The sequence below is a fragment of the Myotis yumanensis genome, unplaced genomic scaffold (genome assembly GCF_028538775.1).
Source record: "Myotis yumanensis isolate MYYU_CA2020_CCGP unplaced genomic scaffold, mMyoYum1.0.hap1 SCAF_16, whole genome shotgun sequence".
NCBI classification, from domain to species: domain Eukaryota; kingdom Metazoa; phylum Chordata; class Mammalia; order Chiroptera; family Vespertilionidae; genus Myotis; species Myotis yumanensis.
Genome location: NW_027223767.1, coordinates 14,164,076 through 14,182,595, shown reverse-complemented (window position 1 = coordinate 14,182,595; position 18,520 = coordinate 14,164,076). Strand labels below are relative to the sequence as shown.

The 18,520-nt window shown below is 51.4% G+C and overlaps 1 protein-coding gene across 1 annotated transcript; it reads right to left on the bottom strand.

Annotated features, from left to right (window-relative positions):
• Window positions 1-8,980: 8,980 nt before the first annotated feature.
• Window positions 8,981-17,519, bottom strand: ARRB2 (arrestin beta 2). The gene is given in 16 exon segments (XM_070392882.1): window positions 8,981-9,542; window positions 9,815-9,869; window positions 9,971-9,989; window positions 9,991-10,051; window positions 10,145-10,228; window positions 10,980-11,117; window positions 11,391-11,463; window positions 11,936-12,020; window positions 12,251-12,386; window positions 12,506-12,573; window positions 12,980-13,039; window positions 13,317-13,513; window positions 13,727-13,771; window positions 13,881-13,941; window positions 14,486-14,516; window positions 17,406-17,519. Coding segments are annotated over 16 exon segments (1,230 nt in total). The 5' UTR covers window positions 17,429-17,519; the 3' UTR covers window positions 8,981-9,448.
• Between the last annotated feature and the right edge of the window lie 1,001 nt (window positions 17,520-18,520).

Below are 18,520 nucleotides of genomic sequence, written 5' to 3'. Positions count from 1 at the left end.
TACAATTCCCAGGATGCTTAGCGAAGCCCCGCCTTTCTCGGCTCACCTGGTGAACTACAACGCGCCGGAGTTCTGCGCATGCCCAGACCTGCGCCACCGCCGCTGGACTACCAGTGCCGGAGACTGTAGCAGGACGTTCTGTAACCAGGGGCGGTCTGACCAGTCAAACCTTCGCTCCATGATCTTGTGGTCTATAGTTAATTTCTTCTGTAAGAATTAATTGAGCGTCTCCTGGCGCTAGGGGATGATGGTGGGGGTTCTGGGGTATTCTTCCAGATTACACAGCCGTAGAACCTCTCTCTGTGTGCCCACCCGGCTCCGCCACCTGTTGGGGCCCGGGGAAAGCTTGACTTGGTGAGGGTTACATTATTCGCCCTAGCGCATCCTGGACGGGAGTCCAGCTGAAACACCGACTTTCAGTCTGTTCTCAGAAGCTGGCTTATTTCAGCCTTTTCACCTTTCCCTTTCTGGTTTCCATCCTGTGGTGGGCTCAGGTTTACAAAGATGAACGAGGTGGACTCTCCCGCGATATGGCATAGGCGTTTTGTTGGAGCTATGCCCCGGGTGCACCACCAGGAGCACAGAGAAAGGCCTCCGGGCGGAAGTGCTGCTTGAACGGAATCTAAAGAGTTAACCAGGTATCTACCTGTTTGAAGAGGAAAAAGGAACTGGCGCAGGCAAGCGCTTGGTGCCTCGTGCGTGAAGGGGTCCAGCGCATTTGAAGGGACAGCAAGGGGTTCAGTTTGGCTTGAATGGAAGGTGTGGCTGGGGAGACTGGAGGAGACAGATCCGGAAAAGGTTTGCAAGCTAAGTAATTTGGACTGTGTTCTGAAGACATTTGGGACCTTTCAAGGATTTTAAAGAGGTGTGTTATGACAGATTTACCCATTTGGAAAGATCAATGTTGACAGATTATGGAAGATTGAGAGTGAAACCAGTTTGGAGACTTTCAGTTAAACGAGGGAATCTAGCCCTAGCTGGTTTGGCTCAGTGGATAGAGCGTTGGCCCAGAGTAAGAAAGGTCCTGGGTTAGATTCGATCAAGGGCACTACCGCCGTTGCCGGCTAGATCCCTGGCCCTGGTTGGCAACCAATGGACGTGTCTCTTTCACATGGATGTTTCTCTCTCTCTGTTTCTTTCCCTCCCTTCCACTCTCTCTAAAAAGCAATGGAGCTCTAACCGGTTTGGCTCAGTGGATAGAGCGTCAGCCTGGGGACTGAAGGGTCCCAGGTTTGATTCCAGTCAAGGGCAGGTACCTTGGTTGTGGGCACATCCCCAGTAGGGGGTGTGCAGGAGGCAGCTGATCGATGTTTCTCTCTCATCGATGTTTCTAACTCTTTATCCCTCTCCCTTCCTCTCTGTAAAAAAATCAATAAAATATATATTTTTAAAAAGCAATGGAAAAATATCAAAATAATAATAGGGGACTCTCTTCCCCCCTCCTCTCTCTCTTCCACTCTGTCTAGAAATCAATCCTCCAGTGAGGATTAATAATAATAACAATAGGGAATTTCATAAAGAGGTCAAAAAGAAAGAGGAGTTAATAGCAAAGTTTTAGATAGAAATTGAAAAACAGAAGGATAAATGGCAACTGATGTTTAAACAAAATTTTTTTTAATGTTTTTAAATTGATTTCAGAGAGAGAAAGGGAGAGGGAGAGATAGAAACATCAATGATGAGAGAGAATCACTGATCGGCTGCCTCCTGCACGCCCTCTAGTGGGGATGGAGCCCAAAAGCCAAGCATGTGCCCTGATGAGGAATCAAACCAGGAATAAAAATTGGTTCACCGGTCCATCCTCAACCACTGAGCCACACCGGTTGGGCAGTGGCAAATGATTTAGCAGTGAAGTGGTAACTAAACCAGCAGTGAAGAAAGTTTAGAAGCAACTCGATATATCCTTGAATTACTGGCATCATGTACAACTGGGGTGTAGGTGGTACCAACATTAGGAGGATTCTTTGAAGTATTTAGAACTGTCCCATCTCCCCCTTTACTCCATATATCTGGGCAACTACTCACCTCCAACCCATAGTATTACTGGAGACTTCTTTGTTGGAGATGGAAAACAGAGGGTCTTCCGCATGAAGGATATTTGGGAACAGTTGTATTGAAAATAGAGAAGTGAAAGTTTATTTACTGAGTGGTGGTTTCTTGAACTCTGCCATCCAGATCAGAGACTGGAAGGCTCTTATCTGGGGAATCTGACTAGTGAGAGAACACACTTCAGAGTATTAACACCAGGGTCCCCCAACAAAGCAGTTAGCCAGATCGCCCCATGGTGAAACCCATAGTTGGCAGGTCCCAACTTTGTCCATAGACAAAGTAAAACTTAAGGGAAAAGAAAACTATTGATACTTTTACATAAGAGATGCTATAATAAAGGATTGCATCTAAGGAAACACAATTGAAAAGTAAAACCCCGAGGGAAGGAAGGAAAAATCTAGCAAAAGGGTTTAAAGAGAAATTGAGGAACTCTCCCAGCAAGTAAAGCTAAAGAAAGGAGATGGCATATAGGGGGAAAAAAGAGGGGGGCGGGGAGTGGATTAGAGAATCAGACTGGGGGCTTAAAGATCAGAGAAAATGAATAAGAAAGGAAGGGCTGTCCAGCCTGTGTGGCTCAGTGGTTGAGTGTCGACCCCATGAACCAAGAGGTTGCTGGTTGGATTCCTGGTCTGGGTGCATGCCCAGGTTGTGGGCTAGATCCCTGGTAAGGGTGCGTGAAGGAGGCAGCCAATGAGTGATGTTTCTCTTTCATCAATGTTTCTATCGCTCTTTCCCTCTCCCTTCTTCTCTCTAAAAATCAATAAAAAAATAAAGGAAGGGCTTGTGCTTCCAGATGAAAAGGGCCCATCCTTGCCTATGATCAAGCCACATCATGAAATATCAGGTGCCAAAGCTTCCAGAGAGAAAACAGACGGCATGTGAAGGATCAGCAATTAGAATGGCACTGAGCCTCTTAATAGTAACACTCCAGGCTAGAAGACAGTGGATCACGCCTTCAGCATTTGGGGGGGGGGCGGGGGGAGGGGGGGGAAGTGATTTCCAATCTGGAATTCTGTTCTCCAGCTCTGTAGGGTGAAGGCTAAAATGCAATGACTCAACAAAATAGAACTTATTTTTTTCTTCCAAAAAAAAAGTGGGTAGTTCACTGTGCTCCACAAATCATATAGAGACCAAGGCTAGCAGTATACTGTCATCCTTTAGGGTCTTATACGGAAAAGTGTGGTCTGTAGGCCAGCAGCATTAGCATTACCTAGAAGCTTGTTAGAAATGCAGTATCTCAGGCCCCACTGCCACAGACCTACTGAATCAGCATCTGTGTTTGAAGATCCCCAGGTGATCAGTTTGCATAGTAAAATCTGAGAAACACTTTAGGGCAGCAGAAGCTGGCAGGGAGGGGAAAGAAAAAATGTAGAGTTATACCAATCTCAGGTCTGCTAGGAAGTGGCCCATATAATTTCTACTCACATTCCATTGAAAAAAACTTAGTCATACAGTCTCAACCAACTCTGGGATTAGGGAAATCCAGTTTTTACCTAGGTGGCCAGCTATTGTTCTAGTACCGTGTAAGAATAGATTTTAAGTGATATCTAGACTCTCACAACAGCCAAACTATCAAATGAAGACAGAATAAAGACACTTTGATAAAAGATTTCAAATTTTTCTCCCATGTACCCTTTCTCAGGAGGTTATTAGAGTTAGACCCAGATTGGAAAGCTCCTAGAGAATTTTTTCAAGGAGATGAGAGGTGAACATCTGTTTTGTTTTGAATGAATTGAGAGGCTATATAAACTTTTGGATGAGTATAGGGCAGAATTAGTGATAAATTCAGAGAATAATCAAATTTTTAAATGAGATTCAGGGAAAATAAAGTTATGGAAGAAGAGAAAGGCATTATATCGACATCACATGACAGCTATGAATGACATTACATAAGCTAATAATGAATATTGATCTAACCCTAACTGATATAATTCTCTTGGGAGTATAGCATGCGGGGCAGGATGGAAAGTGATCCATGGTGGGGCAGAGGGAAGAAAGGGAGCTCAGTTTTCACTTTACATGGACATGGAGGGAAGCCAGTAGATGGTGCTTAAAAACAAAAATTAGTGAACGTGTTTAGAGATATGGAGGGAAATACTAAAAGAAACGTCTACAGGAGGTGAAAGTAGTTGCCTCTGAGAAGGAAATTGGAGGGGGGAAGGGTCGACTCTTTATTGTAATAGACCTTGTAGCCCTACCTGAAGCCTCAAACTATGTGCATATATAACTTTGAAAATAAAAACAATAAAAATGAAAAGAGAGGAAATAGAGATAGATTTTACTGTGAAAGAGAATTAAGCGTGGAGTGTTTTTCCTTTGGTTTCATTTCTTTCTCCCACCTTTCCTCATCCCTCCCTCCCTTTCTTTAGTAGAAGAACCTTGCATGGGTTTATTTACCATGGAGGAAGAACCATAGGGAGAGGCAGGGGTCGAAGAGAGGGGAATGGGAAGGGAGCAGTGTGAGCACAGGTGGAGGGATTAGCTTTGTACTGGAGAAGGTATCTTAACCTTGGTTGTCTAGGAGAATTGGTTTAGATGTCAGTGTTTGTTGGTAGGAGGTAGGAAGTTGAAATCGTTCATCCCTCATCGTTTAATGTCTGTGAAAAACAGAAGGGGAAGTCACTGTGAACATGTGGAAGGTTTGGAAGATTAGTAAGATGGGAGCAGGAGAGGGAGGTGACCAAGGACATGGAGTGAGACAAAGGGTTGTCAGATATTGAGGGCCCAGCGGGGGCTGGAGACCGTAAGTTTGTCCTGGCCCCAAATTTGTATCCAGCACAGTGTGGGTGCACCTAGGACATGTTAAAAAAATATTTGCTTAATGAACGAATAAATACGGTTGTGTGAGTTTTCTCTGGCAGTGCTCAGCAGCCCAGTGTGGGAGTGGAGAAGGGCAGGGTGGTGGTCAACAGAGCCAAGGGTGGGGTTTGAGAGCGTGTATTGTGAAAGGAGCAAGAGTTGAGGGTGCTGATGAGATAGTGGTGGATATGATAATCTTGAACTTAGTCTGGAAAGAAAAGGAAGTGTCAAATTGTGAGGAAACAAAGGGTCAAGAGCTTGTGACAAAAAAAAAGGAAGCCATTAAAAAAGCATGATGATAATATGCTACATTTAAATTAAAAACTTATGAATCATTAAAAATACCAGAAACAAAATACTTTGAAACTAGAAGTCACACAACATTGTGAATATACTAAATGCCACTGAATTGTACACTTTAAAGTGATTAACTTTATGTTATATGAATTTGACTTCAGTAAAAAGAAAAAAAAAGAACTAGAAACTTTAAAAAGATAAAGTGTGAAAAATAGCCAAAACTGGTTTGGCTCAGTGGATAGAGCGTCGGCCTGCAGACTGAAGGGTCCCGGGTTCGATTCCGGTCAAGGGCATGTGCCTGGGTTGCGGGCACGTCCCCATTGGGAAATGTGCAGGAGGCAGCTGATCGATGTTTCTCTCTCATCGATGTTTCTGAGTCTCTATCTCTCTCCCTTCCTCTCTGTAAAAAATCAATAAAATATATTTTAAAAAAAAGTGTGAAAAATATTTGCAAAATTTATGACAAAAGGCTAATTTCCTTACTACATAAAGAACTCTTAGGGGCCTGGCCAGCGTGACTCAGTGGTTCAGCATCGACCTATGAACCAGGAGGTCACGGTTTAATTCCAGTCAGGGCACATGCCTGGGTTGGATTGCAGGCTCAATTCCATGTGGGTGTGCAAAGGCAGCTGATCAATGATTCTCATCATTAATGTTTCTCTCTCTCTTTCTTTCTCTCTCTCCCTTCCTCTTTGAAATCAATAAAAATATATATATTTTTTAAAAAAGAGTTCTTAGAGTACATTAAGAAGGTAACATTGTGGATGCTGAGAAAGAAAATACCTACTAAGATGGGCTCCTGGTGGCTAACTGGGCTCAAATTAAAACAAAAACAATCCTGCACTGTGTTTCTGCCACCCGAGCCAGCCCTTATAAAAGAGTTCCTGGAATCCTATTTCAACCAATAGAACTGAGGCTTTTCCCATCCAATTGGAGCTGCACAGCTATACCCTCCTCCCCGCCCCCACCAGCTTCACCAACCAATCAGAGAAGCTCCATTCTGCCCAATAAAAAGACTGGTTTTTGGACCAAATTGTCAGAAATTGGAGTCCTCATTTGCATGAGAATAGACCAATCAGGGACCATGGCGGGATGTCCCTCTATATAAGTTAGGTCCCCTCTGGCCGCACTGAGAGCACACTTTCCACTGAAGACTGTGTTTCCCTGGCTGGAGCTAACACACTGAAGATGTCTCCTCGGGAGCAGACCAGCACAAAGCAGGTCAGTGAGGACCCAGGGCCACTTCACCACTTCAGGGTCATGCTGTTTTCACAGCCCAGCTGTATCACAATTGAGCTGTTTTGCACTGAATAAAATTTCCCTTTTTACCGCACCCCAGATTGGGGGTTCCTGTTGGCATTGAATTGGTGCCAATGACCATGGGTTGACATCAACCCAGTAACCAGTAAATCCGGTTCATCCTCACTCCTAAACAAAAAAATGCAAATTGAAACTAGGGAGATGTCACATGTCACCTGTTTGATCGGCAGTGATAAAAAAGATGCTCACCGTCTTTAACCCATCAAGTCTGCTTTATGAATTTGCTCTACATATATACTTGACGTGGGCAGAAGAACATATCTTCAAGGACAATTGCTGTAATATTGTTTGAATTAGCAAGAGTGGGCCTCCTTCATGTCTCTTGATAGGAAACTGGTAAAAATAAAAGACATCTAGGCAATGGGAAGCTATGCAGCTCTTTAAAAGAATGAGGTAGGCCCTATATGGTTTGGCTCAGTGGATGGAGCGTCGGCCTGTGGACTGAAGGGTCCCGGATTTGATTCTGATCAAGGGCATGTGCCTTGGTTGCAGGCACATCCCCAGTGGGGGGTGTGCGGGAGGCAGCTGATCGATGTTTCTCTCTCATCGATGTTTCTAACTCTCTCTCCCTTCCTCTCTGTAAAAAATCAATAAAATATATTTTAAAAAATTAAAAATAAATAAATAAAAGAATGAGGTAGATCTCTGTGTATTGTTAAGGGAATGCTCTCCTAGCTACATTACTAAAGGAAAAAAGGTGTAGAAGAGTGTTCATAGTATGCTACTAACCGTATTTAAAATAAGGAGGAAATGTATAGTCATGTATGTATGAGTGAGTTTGAATAATATCTTTGGAAGAGTAATCAAAGAACTGGGATAGGAGTTACCTCTGGGAATGAGAAATGGGAGACTGGAATCAGAGGCAGGAGGATGCCTTCTTTTCACCGTTTACTGTTTGAAATTTAAAAAAACAAACAAACATCCACATGTTTTTATCTTCTTAAAAACATACAAAGCTAAAAGAAAAAAGGCATTGTTTCCCACAATGTGTGCTAATTCAAAATCCCGATTTCATGGATTCTTCCTGGGACTACTGAATTGGAATCTGGGCAGGGAGAGCCTGGGACTCTGTTTTCCTTTTGCATTCCAGAGGATTCTGATTCACCCGAAGTTTGAGATCCATGGGCCAAGAGCTCAGAGGTCAAGGAGCAGGTTCATGGGAGTCAGGGATGTGATAAAGACCAGCGGGTGCAGGGGGTGCTACTGTGGAGAGGTAGGCAAGGTCATTGGCATTTTGGCAGCGCTTAAAGCAGTGGTTCTCAACCTTCTGGCCCTTTAAATACAGTTCCTCATGTTGTGACCCAACCATAAAATTATTTTCGTTGCTACTTCATAACTGTAATGTTGCTACTGTTACGAATCATAATGTAAATATCTGATATGCAGGATTGTCTCAGGCAACCCCTGTGAAAGGGTCGTTTGACTGCCAAAGGTGTCGTGACCCACAGGTTGAGAACCGCTGGCTTAAAGCCTGTGGGTAAATAATGACTTAATTAGGTGTTATGAGCTGTAATCGGCTTGTAGGGCTGTCCTATCTGCCTTACCAGCCGCATCTGGAGCTACTTTGCTCGTGGCTCTTTGTCGTGGTCCCTCTGGCCTTCCAGGCCCTGAGTAAGCTGTTCCTTTTTGCCTTCACACGTGGTGTTGTCATTGCCTGGAATGTGGACCTCCCCCTGATGTTTCAGTTCTCTGCTCAAAGGTCACTTCCTCCAGGAAACTCTTCCCCAAGCCCCAGTCTAGGTCAGAGCTCCCTGTCACGTGTTCTTACAGCTCCTGTACTCCCTTGGAGCACAGATACTGTAATTAAATAATTAGGGAGTGATTGAATGTTTGGTTAGGTCACTGCTATGTCTGGCACATAATAGGGACTTAAAATCAAGACTATTCATGGGATGAATGAGCCTTAAAGAGGAAAAGGAGAGAAAGTCTGTGCTACAGGAGTGGGAGTAGGTGGTGGAGGGAAGGAATGTCAGTGGGGTGTTACTCTCTCCAGCTCAGCCTCCGGTTTTGGCCAAGCCTCAGGGAGTCTCTGATGAACATCAGGGTTGGATGCTGCTGCTCGGACTTGCCCACGGCAGCATGACTGTCTGGCTGCCTAAAGCCTTGGCTTCCATGTCCGAATGTAAGTCCCAGGCTCCACGGAGAGTGTGACGTCTGTCTGGCGAGGCTGCCGCTGAGCCCCAGGAAGGGACTGCTTGAGTAACCGAAGGAGCAGTGGCAACGGATGCACTAGGTCAGAACAGGTCGCCCTGCGGTCACGTGTGGGGGCCGCAACAAGGAAGTGTCTAAGCTTTGTGGCTTTTTCCAAACGGTGCCCTTGGATTTGGACTGGCCAAATTAGGTTTCCATGTTTACCTTGGAACACAGGTACAGCCCAGTCGCTCAACAAACAGTACTTGACAGCCTGTGGGCCAGGTGCCATGTGGGTACAGGGGAGAGGCTAGGCCCTCACCCACAAGCTAACAGACTCATGGCTGGGCACATTCCTCCAACGCCACATAGAAAACACATACGCGCATGCCTATTAAAAGGTTTATTCTTTATGCTCAGAAACAAAGAAGTGGCCTTGCCCCTGCCAAGGGTCTCAGCTTGAAGGAATGGGAGGCAGATAGTGACAAGAGGGAATGAGTGTGCAGTTCTTTCTCCCCCCTTTTCCTACTATCACTCCTCTTTTCAACATCCTCCTCCAAAAATTTTAGGTATGAACACAGCTTGCCACCCACTGGGGGGTTGGGGTAGCACAGCTGTAGTCCAAACATTAATGCCCATGTTCAACAGGAGATGGGTCCAGTGCGTATGGGGGGGGGGGGGTGGGGGGTGGGAAATAGGAGAGGGACGGGGGGCGAGGGGGAAGGGGTTGGTTGAGGAAGCTGCTGGAAGGAGGGGAAGGGAAAAGGGGCTGGGACCCACCCCAATGACAGTGGGGATCTTGGTCCTGCCCCTACCTCTCCCAGCACCATCCACTCCCTTCTTCCAGCCCCCCTTCCTAGCAGAACTGGTCGTCGTAGTCCTCATCCTTCATCCCCTTCAGCCGAAGCCGGGCAAAGTCCTCAAATACGATGTCATCATCTGTGGCATAGCTTGGTGGTGGAAAGTAGGGGTTGAGGCGAGGGCTTCAGACCCTCTTCTCAACTTCCCACTCTCCGCCCACAGACCGAGGTGTTAGAGCGGCAATGGGACTGGAGATATTTGCAGGAAGGGACAAAGAAGGGGCAGGTGATTTGATGACTCAACCATCCCTCCCCCCAAAGAGGAAAAAATGGCGGGGGAAGGGTAGAAGGTAGATTTGAATATTATGGGAATCTTTGTCCAAGAGTCAAAAAGGTAGGAAGGGAGGGGACGAGGGACTTACTTGGTATCAAATTCAATGAGGTTGGTGTCCACAGGAGCATCTGTTTCAGGAGTAGCTGAGGGGAGGAGGAAAGTGGATGGTTGGGTGGGTAGGACCAGCCTTCTCCACTGGCCTGGCTTCGGGTCCTCCCTTTGGGGCTTGGGGTGACACGCTTACCTGTCTGAGGTCTGGGGGGGGGTGACGTGGTCATGGGGCTTGGGGTGCATAAGAACAAAAGGCAGCTCCACTGAGACATCCCTGGGGAGGGAGAGAGGCAGCATGAAGAGATGATGACAACGCAGAGCTGGAGGAAACCACGGCAAGCCCCACCCCGGGCTGCCCAACACTCACCCACCGCGGGCCACCACCAGCTTCACCTTGACCCTGTACGACACCAGGATCCCCAGCACCTCCTTGTTGGCACCCTCTTTCACGCTGCAATCGGGGGAAGGAGCTGGATCATGGCCCACGGCCCGGCACATTAGCCCACCCTTAGGGCTCCCATCGGGACCCTGAGCAGGACCACAAACTCACACCAGCCGCAAGGCTCCAGCAGCATAGGCTGTGCTGTCATAGCCAAGGCCTGCACGCCATTCCTCTGCACAGAACCCTCCCGTGGCTGCTCATCTCTCTCCCAGTAAAAGCTAGTGTGACCTCACAGCCCTGCACCGTTTTGCTCTTCATTAGCCCTCCAACCCCACCTGCTACGCTTGTCCTTGTAGTTCATTCTCACTATGCTGGCCTCTAGGCTTGCTCTGCGTGGTCGTGCAGTGCACATAGAGGCTAGCAGCGGATTTCTTCAGACACACCGGCTCCGCTCACCTCTGGGTCCGTGTTTGCAGTTTCTGTCTGGAACACTCCCCCTACACATCCATATCGCCTACTTCCTTTGGGCTCTTACTCAAAATTCACCCGTGGATTATGTCTTCCCTAGCCGCCCTATTCAAAGTTAACATACCCTGCCCCTCTCTCTGCCTTGCCTTTTCTCCTGAACACTGGTCACTAAACATGCTCTATATCTGCTCTGTCTATCCTCCCTCCCCTAGAATGTAAGAGGCCTTGTGTCTCTTTTGTTCACTGATAGAGCCTGGCACCTAGGGCAGAACCTGGCACACGGCTGGTACTGAATGAATATCTATCTCTTGGGCTGCAAGAGAACCCTCCCCCCCACAGAGCCCCCCCTCACATGGTGCTGGAAGCCAGGTTGGTGTCCTCGTGCTTGAGCTTCCCATCCAGGGCAAGGCCACGCTTCTCCCGGTTGTTACTGAGCAGCGGGGTTACGGTGTACACCTTGCAGAATGTGGAACTGGGAGATACCTGGTCACTGGACAAGAGAACAAGACAACTGGAGCGGCCGGGTTGGGTGAGGGGCAACTCCTAACCCCATCGCTAGCCCCTTCTCTCTCTGGGCACGAGTCACAAGGGAGTAGGTTTTGGCTCAAGCTGCTCAAGAAAATTAACAGCTCGGAGCCACCTGACTGGAGAGAATGGCCTTGAAAGTGGAGATGGTTTGGGAAGAACTCCACCCCCACCTCACATTCTCCCGGGTCTACTCTTCCCCCTTGAGGGTGGGACCCAGGGCTGTTCTGATACTCACTCTTGTTCGATCTGAGCCACGGGGCACTTGTACTGGGCAGTGCTGAAGAGGCAGATGTCGGCGTACTGTCTCACTGTGGGGCGGGCAGGGTCAAGCAGCTCTGCGTGGAGCCAAGACTAGCGCCCCACTCCAGACCACAAGACAAGGGCCCAGGCCACCCCACTCCCCACCCCCGGGTCCTCCCTGTAGTAGTGAACACCTGATCTGTATCTCACTCTGGGACCGCTTAAATTCTTTATTTTTAAATATATTTTTGTTGACTTCAGAGAGGAAGGGAGAGATAGAAACATCAATGATGAAAGAGAATCATTGATAGGCTGCCTCCTGCACATCCCCTACCATAACCCAGGCATGTGCCTAGACTGGGAATCCAACCCTGAACTCCTGGGTCATAGGTCGATGCTGGCCGGGCATAGCCTGAATTCTGTGAGCCCTGCTGGGTAGAGGCCCCAGGAAGAGGCAGAAAGGACCCTTGAGCTGAGATGTTGCCAGATCATGTGTGCAACTCCCTCCCCCAAGACCACGTTCTAACCCCCACCTCCTACCAGAGACTTTGATCTTCCTGATCGTCTTGGTGGAGTTGTTGGTGACGTGAACATTGACGCTGAGGGGCTCCCCGTGGTAGTACAGCTTTTGAGGGGAGGGAGGTCGAATTAATTGGTTGTTTTCACTGGTCCCATGATCAGTGTGCCCAGACACAAACACATTGCTTGGCCTCTTCCCTCTAAACCCAAGCCCACAGCAACTCTCCACAGCTAGCTCAGGCAGCCTCCTTTAGAAACGCCACCTTCGCACGTGGCTTCACCCCTCCCCCAGGGTCCGGCCTGCACTGTGGCGCCTGCATCACTCTCACACCCCACCTCCTTGTCCAGGGAAGCCTCAAGGTGCAGGGACCGGTCGGACATGAGGAAGTGGCGTGTGGTTTCAGCTGAAGGCTGGGGGCCGGGTTTCTCTGGGGCAAACTGCACCTTTCGGATCACCAGCCGCACAGAGTTCCTGGGGGTGAGGGTTTATCCCTTAGACACCCAAACCGCCACTCCCACCTCCCACAGGGGCGGGGGCTCCTGGGAGCCGGGGTGGAATGGGCAAACCACAGGGGAGGTGGCTTCCCTCACCTTTTATGGCTTTTCTCTTCTAGTGATTTGGCACAGAAGGCTCGGATCTCAAAGTCTACGCCACAGGCCTAGAGGGGAAGGAAAAGTCAGGTCTTGCACAAGGCCCCAGCCATCACCACCACCACCGCTTCCTTCCTTCCCTCCTCCCTCAGTCTTGGGCAGGAACTCTTGCTCCATCCTGGTCTGAGGAGCAGAGGGCCTGGCCCTCCCTCATCCTCAGCCTGCTCAAGGCCTGGTGCCTGGCAGAGGCTTCATCCTGGCTGTGCAAGGTGAGCCCTTATGCCCAGGTACATGCAGGTCAAGAGCAAGAAGCAGGGTCACACATGCGCACTAACCATCCCGAACACAGCCATGTCCACTGGGAACAGTACTCTACCCTTCATCCCATCCTGGCTTCTCCATAGCCCACCCCCAGCTCATGTGCCTGCTGGACCCAACTCTGCCCCACCAGCCTCAGAACCGTCTCTCCCGTACCTTCCCTGTGTCCTCTGGGCCCGGCTGCAGGGTGACGGAGCAGGGCAGATTCTGGGGTATCTGTGGCAGAGGGAAGGGGAGACTTCAGTTCCCCTGGAAGCCCCCAAGTCTTCCTCCCAATCTCCATTTAAGAGGCTGGAGAAGAAGTCCTGGGGATGAGAAGGAAAACGGAGAGGCCGCAGGCAGAGGCAGAGAGGAAAGGGCCCTGAAGGGAGGTGGGTCTAGGGTCCCTCCTAACTGTTTCCTCCAGACCTGCCCATAACTGGTGCTTCACACCCCAAACACAGTCCCAGACCCCTTGCCCTGCAAAAGGTGGGGGGGGGGGGGGCATCCTCACTGTGAAAAAAAAGGGGTGGGCATGCTGGCCCAGCTTCCTCAGCAGCCGGTCCTGCAGGCGGGTGGGGGGCCGGGGCGGGTTGGACTTTGGGGGGAAGGCCTGGTAGGTGGCGATGAACAGGTCTTTGCGGAAGGACAAGCCCAGCACATCCAGGTCTTCTCGGCCATAGCGAAAGGCGCAGGTGAGGGTCACAAACACTGGCAAGGGAGGGCAAGGTGGTGGTCAGGAGCTCCCCTTCTCCAGTCCTCCCAGGGCCTAGCGGCAGCTGCTTCTCAGCAGCCGAAGACTTGCCTGAATCCTACACCTGGCTTGTGCCTCAGCCCTCCCTCTCTCTGGGGCCCCTCTCGGTGCCAGCCCATTTCACATTCTCCCCCACCTCCCCTTGAGCCCCTAGAGTTGGGGGCCAGTACCTTTGCGGTCCTTCAAGTAGTCAGGGTCCACAAGCACCACGCCATCTAGGAAAGGGACATGTGAGCTGATTTCCCACCAGGACCTCTCCTTTGTTCCTGGGCCCAGGACCTTCTCCTCTTGGGGGACAAGAAGCCGCTTTGCGGGCACACTTACCTACGGGATCCACTTTGTCCAGGTGATCTACAAAGTCCCGCTTGCCCAAGTACACAGTGAGCTGAGGATGGAGAGGGGTCACAGGGAAGATTGGGTAGGAGGGTGGTAGGGCATCAGAGCCTCACAAGGGCTGTCCTGCCCCTGGTCTTCCCAGGCTGGGATGTCCAGGGGTCCTGGTTTCCTCCCAGGAAGCTGGAAGGGGAGGTGGTGGGGCCTCGAAAGACCACCCCGCTTTGAGGCTTTTAAGCTCCTCCCTAATATCTTTTCGCATCTCTGCACAGCAATCGAATGTGTGGGCTGCGCGTGTGGGTTTGTGGGTCACAGCCAGAGAGGGACTCTGGGGTAAATAGGCCATGGCCTGAGGGCTGCAGGCATGGGTTTCTGGCTCCTCCCCCTTGGTCTTGCTTAGGGCCCTGTCCCCACCCAGCCCTGTGGCTGGCTTAGGCGGAGCAGCCTTTGTGGCAAGGGGCTTCTGGAGGGAAGGAAGTTGGCTTTTAGCTGTCACAGGAAGTGGGCAGATAGGGGTTGGGGATCATCGAGGGGCAGGCTGGGCCTTGTTGAGGGCCCAGGGAGGGTCAGGAAGAGAAGCACTGTGGGAGACTCACCTTGCAGTTAGGGCTCGACTTCTTGAAGACCCTAACAAAACAGAAAGGGAAACCCCACTGCCTCCCTCAGACTCAGCAGGGACCCGGATGCCAGGACCTCATCCCTCCCCATCCTGAGCAGCAGAGCTCACCCAGGATTCCTGCCTAGAGGCTCTGGGGCTTTGTCCAGCCCTACCCCCTCCCACTTTTCCCCAAAAAGGTAACCAGAGGTCCTTAACATTCCCATCTTGGCAGCCCCTCAAAGCTGGTTGTCATGGCAACCCCCCCTCCACCCGCACTAGTTCCCCTAGTTCCCCTCCTCCACGGCAATGGCCGCTGGTTGCCACAGGAACCACCCTGGCCCTTCCCAGAGGACCTCCCCCAAGGGGACCTGAATGGGCAGGTTGCAGTATTGTTGGTAAAAGACCTAACCCTCTTTCCATCTTCTCTGGTCTCCAGCTTCAAAGACAGCTGGAGCACCTGACAGGCTTCGGCCTCTGCCTTAAAATGGTTTCTACTCTAGGCACCACCTAAGTGTGACCCTACTCCATTAACCTCGAATTCTCCCCATCTCTAATCTCAGCAGCTTAAAAGCCTGTTTCTCTTTCAAGGTCCAGCTCGGGTATCACCTCCTTTAAAAAGGGGATCAAGCCCAGACCCTGGTCCCTCCTTTGGGTTCATGTCATACCTTGTTTATGTTTTATGTGTGGCCTGATACTCTGCCAGGGCAGCTGGCTGTGTGCTGCCTGCTGCACTAGATGGACCGTGAGCAGCAGAGGCCTCATTCCTTTAGGTGTCCCCAACACAATGCCAGGCATACGAAAATGATGATGGTGCTACCATTTACTGGGTGAATACACCCAGCCCTGTTTAAAGCGTTTCATGTGTGCTATCTCATTTAATACTCTTAATAACCCAACGACGGAGGTCCCAATATTCCCTATTTTATAGGTGAGGACACTGAGGCCCAGGAGCGGTCAAGTATTTTGCCTAAGGTCACGGTGTAAATGGTAGACAAACAGGCAGTCTGGCCCCGAGTCCATGCTCTTAGTCACTGAACTATTATACGGCCCTGCCTCTGTAACTGGCATTACTTGTGTTGGGTTGAAAGGGATTCACTTCCCAATTGCTACAACAATCCAGGCCTGGGCTCCACCCGCTGCTGGGAGAGTGGGGAAGTGGCTGGCAACTCCAAGGCTCCGGCCACTTGGGGGCTTGTTCTTTGCTGCACCACCTCCCAATCCAGTCTGCCTCAGCGGTGACCTCTGGGAAGGGTCCCCAGATAGGAGAAGCTGAAATCCCACCAGCTGGCCTCTCCTTCCTCCAGCCCCACCACCCATTTCTGCTGTAATCACTTTACTTGCCCCTTCTTCCCAGAAGGCCAAGCTATCCAGAGGCCATAAGGCAGAGGTTATGGAGGTCCCCTGGGTATCCCCATCCAATAAAGCAGAGATAACACTGACATGATGGCCAGCTGGACTGAGCTCCCCTCCTCTTGCCCCAACTTGGTCTGACTGCTATGGCACCATCCAGCTCTTCCTCTCCTTTGCTTCTGGTTTTCCTTTGTCCCAGTGTTTCTTCCTATTAGGAGCCCTGGCAGAGGACTGTGACATCCACAATCCGTTGGCCAAGTGGAGTGTCGGTTTGTGGTAATTGCCCTGGAGCAGCTGCAGGGCACCTGCCTTCTGGATCCTAACCCAGCCAACCTCCTGCCAGGCGAGGGAGAAGCAGCGTGTGTACACTGAAGCTGGCCAAGGAGGCGGAGTGTGGGGGTGACCAGAGGGGGGGGGGGCACAGAGGCAGATGCCCCCTCACACTTCCTGCTATTATCTACATTTCCTGTGGCCCAGAATTTGATGGGAGGAATTATGCCAAGTCAGCAGTCCCCCTTTGGTCCATCCTTCCCTCTCCCCAAACCACATAACGGAAATCGGGGGCCTCCCTCCCCAGCGACTTCCCCTTTCTCTGGGTTGTTTAACCCCCAAACCAGGACACCAGTCCTTTCTCGGATCATCTCTCCCCAATACTGACTCGACTTGGCGCTCAGAAACCTGGGTTCTCCTACTCTATAGGTGGGGAGTGGTGGGGCTGATATGGCACCGTTTTGCAGAACAAGTGACAGCTCAGGACCAGGCCCCTCTTCCTGATCTCCTCTGGATAGAGCTACACAGCCCCAATCTTTTCCTCTTGCGCCTGCTCCCCAGGGCCTTTGGCATTCGCCCACTGCCCCCTTGGGGGTGTTGGGTCACAACAGGAAGTGGATTGTGCTAGAGATCAAAAACCAGAACTCGGGGTGCCAGTGTAAGGAAGGAGCCTCGATTGCACACAAAACATCCGGGGAGTGGATGGAGTGAGTGCCCAGGGCAGATACCGCCTCCCCTCACCCGCGGGAAGAGGGGTAAGGCCCAGACTTGGGGAGGATCGCCAAGCGCTCAGCTCTCTTAAAATGAGGCTGTTGCTCCTAGCAACCCTGGGGAAGGCAGAAGTTTGGAAGCTGAGCTACCCGGCCCTCGGGACAGGTGGGGGCAGACCCACTGCCTGTGGGGTACTGAACAGAAGGCTTCCTAGTGGCTAAGCACGAGTCTATGGGGATCCCTCTTCCGGCATCCAGCCTGCCCATAGCCGAACCCCTCGGGACCGGCCACCTGCTCTACCTTCCTCCGCCCCGGCATCGCAGCCTGCAAGGGAGAACCGAGTCGCCGGACCCCACATCCCTGCCTGAACCCAGACGCCGGTTTCCTGAGTCCCTTGAGCACTCGCTTTCTGCAGGGACTCCGGCATGCGTGTCCCCCCGCACTACCCCCGAGGACCTAGGCGTGCGGCCCCAGATGGCTACCCCCCAGGCTCCCGATTCTCTCCCCAGGGTCCCTGTCTGTCGACCGTCCCAGCACCCGCCCGGAGCCGCCGCCCACGTCCCGCCGAGCGGCCCCACCTCCCTTACCTAGTCCCGGGTTTCTCCCCCATGGTGCGCGCACCCGCCGCCCGCCCGGTTCACGGCTCGCTCGCAGCCTCCCAGTCCGCTGCCAGGTCCCTGCTCCTCCCTGCTCCTCCCTGCTCCTCCCCACGCCGCTGCGCACGCGCGCCCCAGACTCTTTCTCCGCTTCCCCCTCCCCGCTGGGCCCCCTTTACCCCGCCCCCCCCCTCCGCCCCCGGATCCCGGGGAACCAGGGCCAGATGCGTCAGCCCGGATCGCGCGCGCTGCCACGCAGCCCGCCCTCTCCTCTCAGACACTCACAGTGATTGGCTCCGCCCCGCCCGCCGGTCCCATCCCTCTCGGGGGGAGTCCCTCCCAACTCCCAGCTCTTCCCGCCCATTCTCCCCCATCCTTACCCTCCCCGAGGAACTGATTGGGCTCCCTTAAACGGAGGCGCCCGCCTTCCGGGAGAATACAGCCCTCTGACTGGCTCCCGGCATCCAGAACCCTGCAGGAGTCTCCTCCCCTTTGTTTGCTCTCTCAGTGGCGGTGGAGAACACGGGGTTGGTGGGTGGTGGAGGCGGTGGGGGCTGTAGCATGAGCTCAAGCGTGGTCTGGGCGGAGGGCGAGGGGATGCACACGTGGCTGAGCGGTTCCAGCTGGGGGATGCGTGCTTTCGGTGCGCACCGCTTACTCCAGTGCTGGCAGCTTTCTTGGCCAGCCCTCCCACTTCTTTATTGTGGTGTGTCAGCTCCCCCTGGTGTCCGTCTTTGATCTTTGCAGGATTACTTTGCCTACTTTCTCGGACTACTCATCTCTATTCACTCATGGCAGCTAACATTCTAACATTCTTCCATCTACCCGTGCCTATTTTGTGCCAGTCACTATGCGAGGGCGATGGGGACACAGACATAATTAACAGGACGCCTGCCTTCCTAGTATACTTGAGGAAACACATAAATAAGTCTGATTCCAGGAATGCTATAATGGAGTTATGACTCAGAAGACAGAGCAGCTACTATTAGGGTTTTGCTGAGGTGGGGGTGGAGGAGTGCAGGCTGTCCAGAGGAGGGGACATTTGAGGACAATCTGTATGAATGGTGGGCAGAAGCTGAGAAAGGGCGTTCCAAATGCAGAGAAAG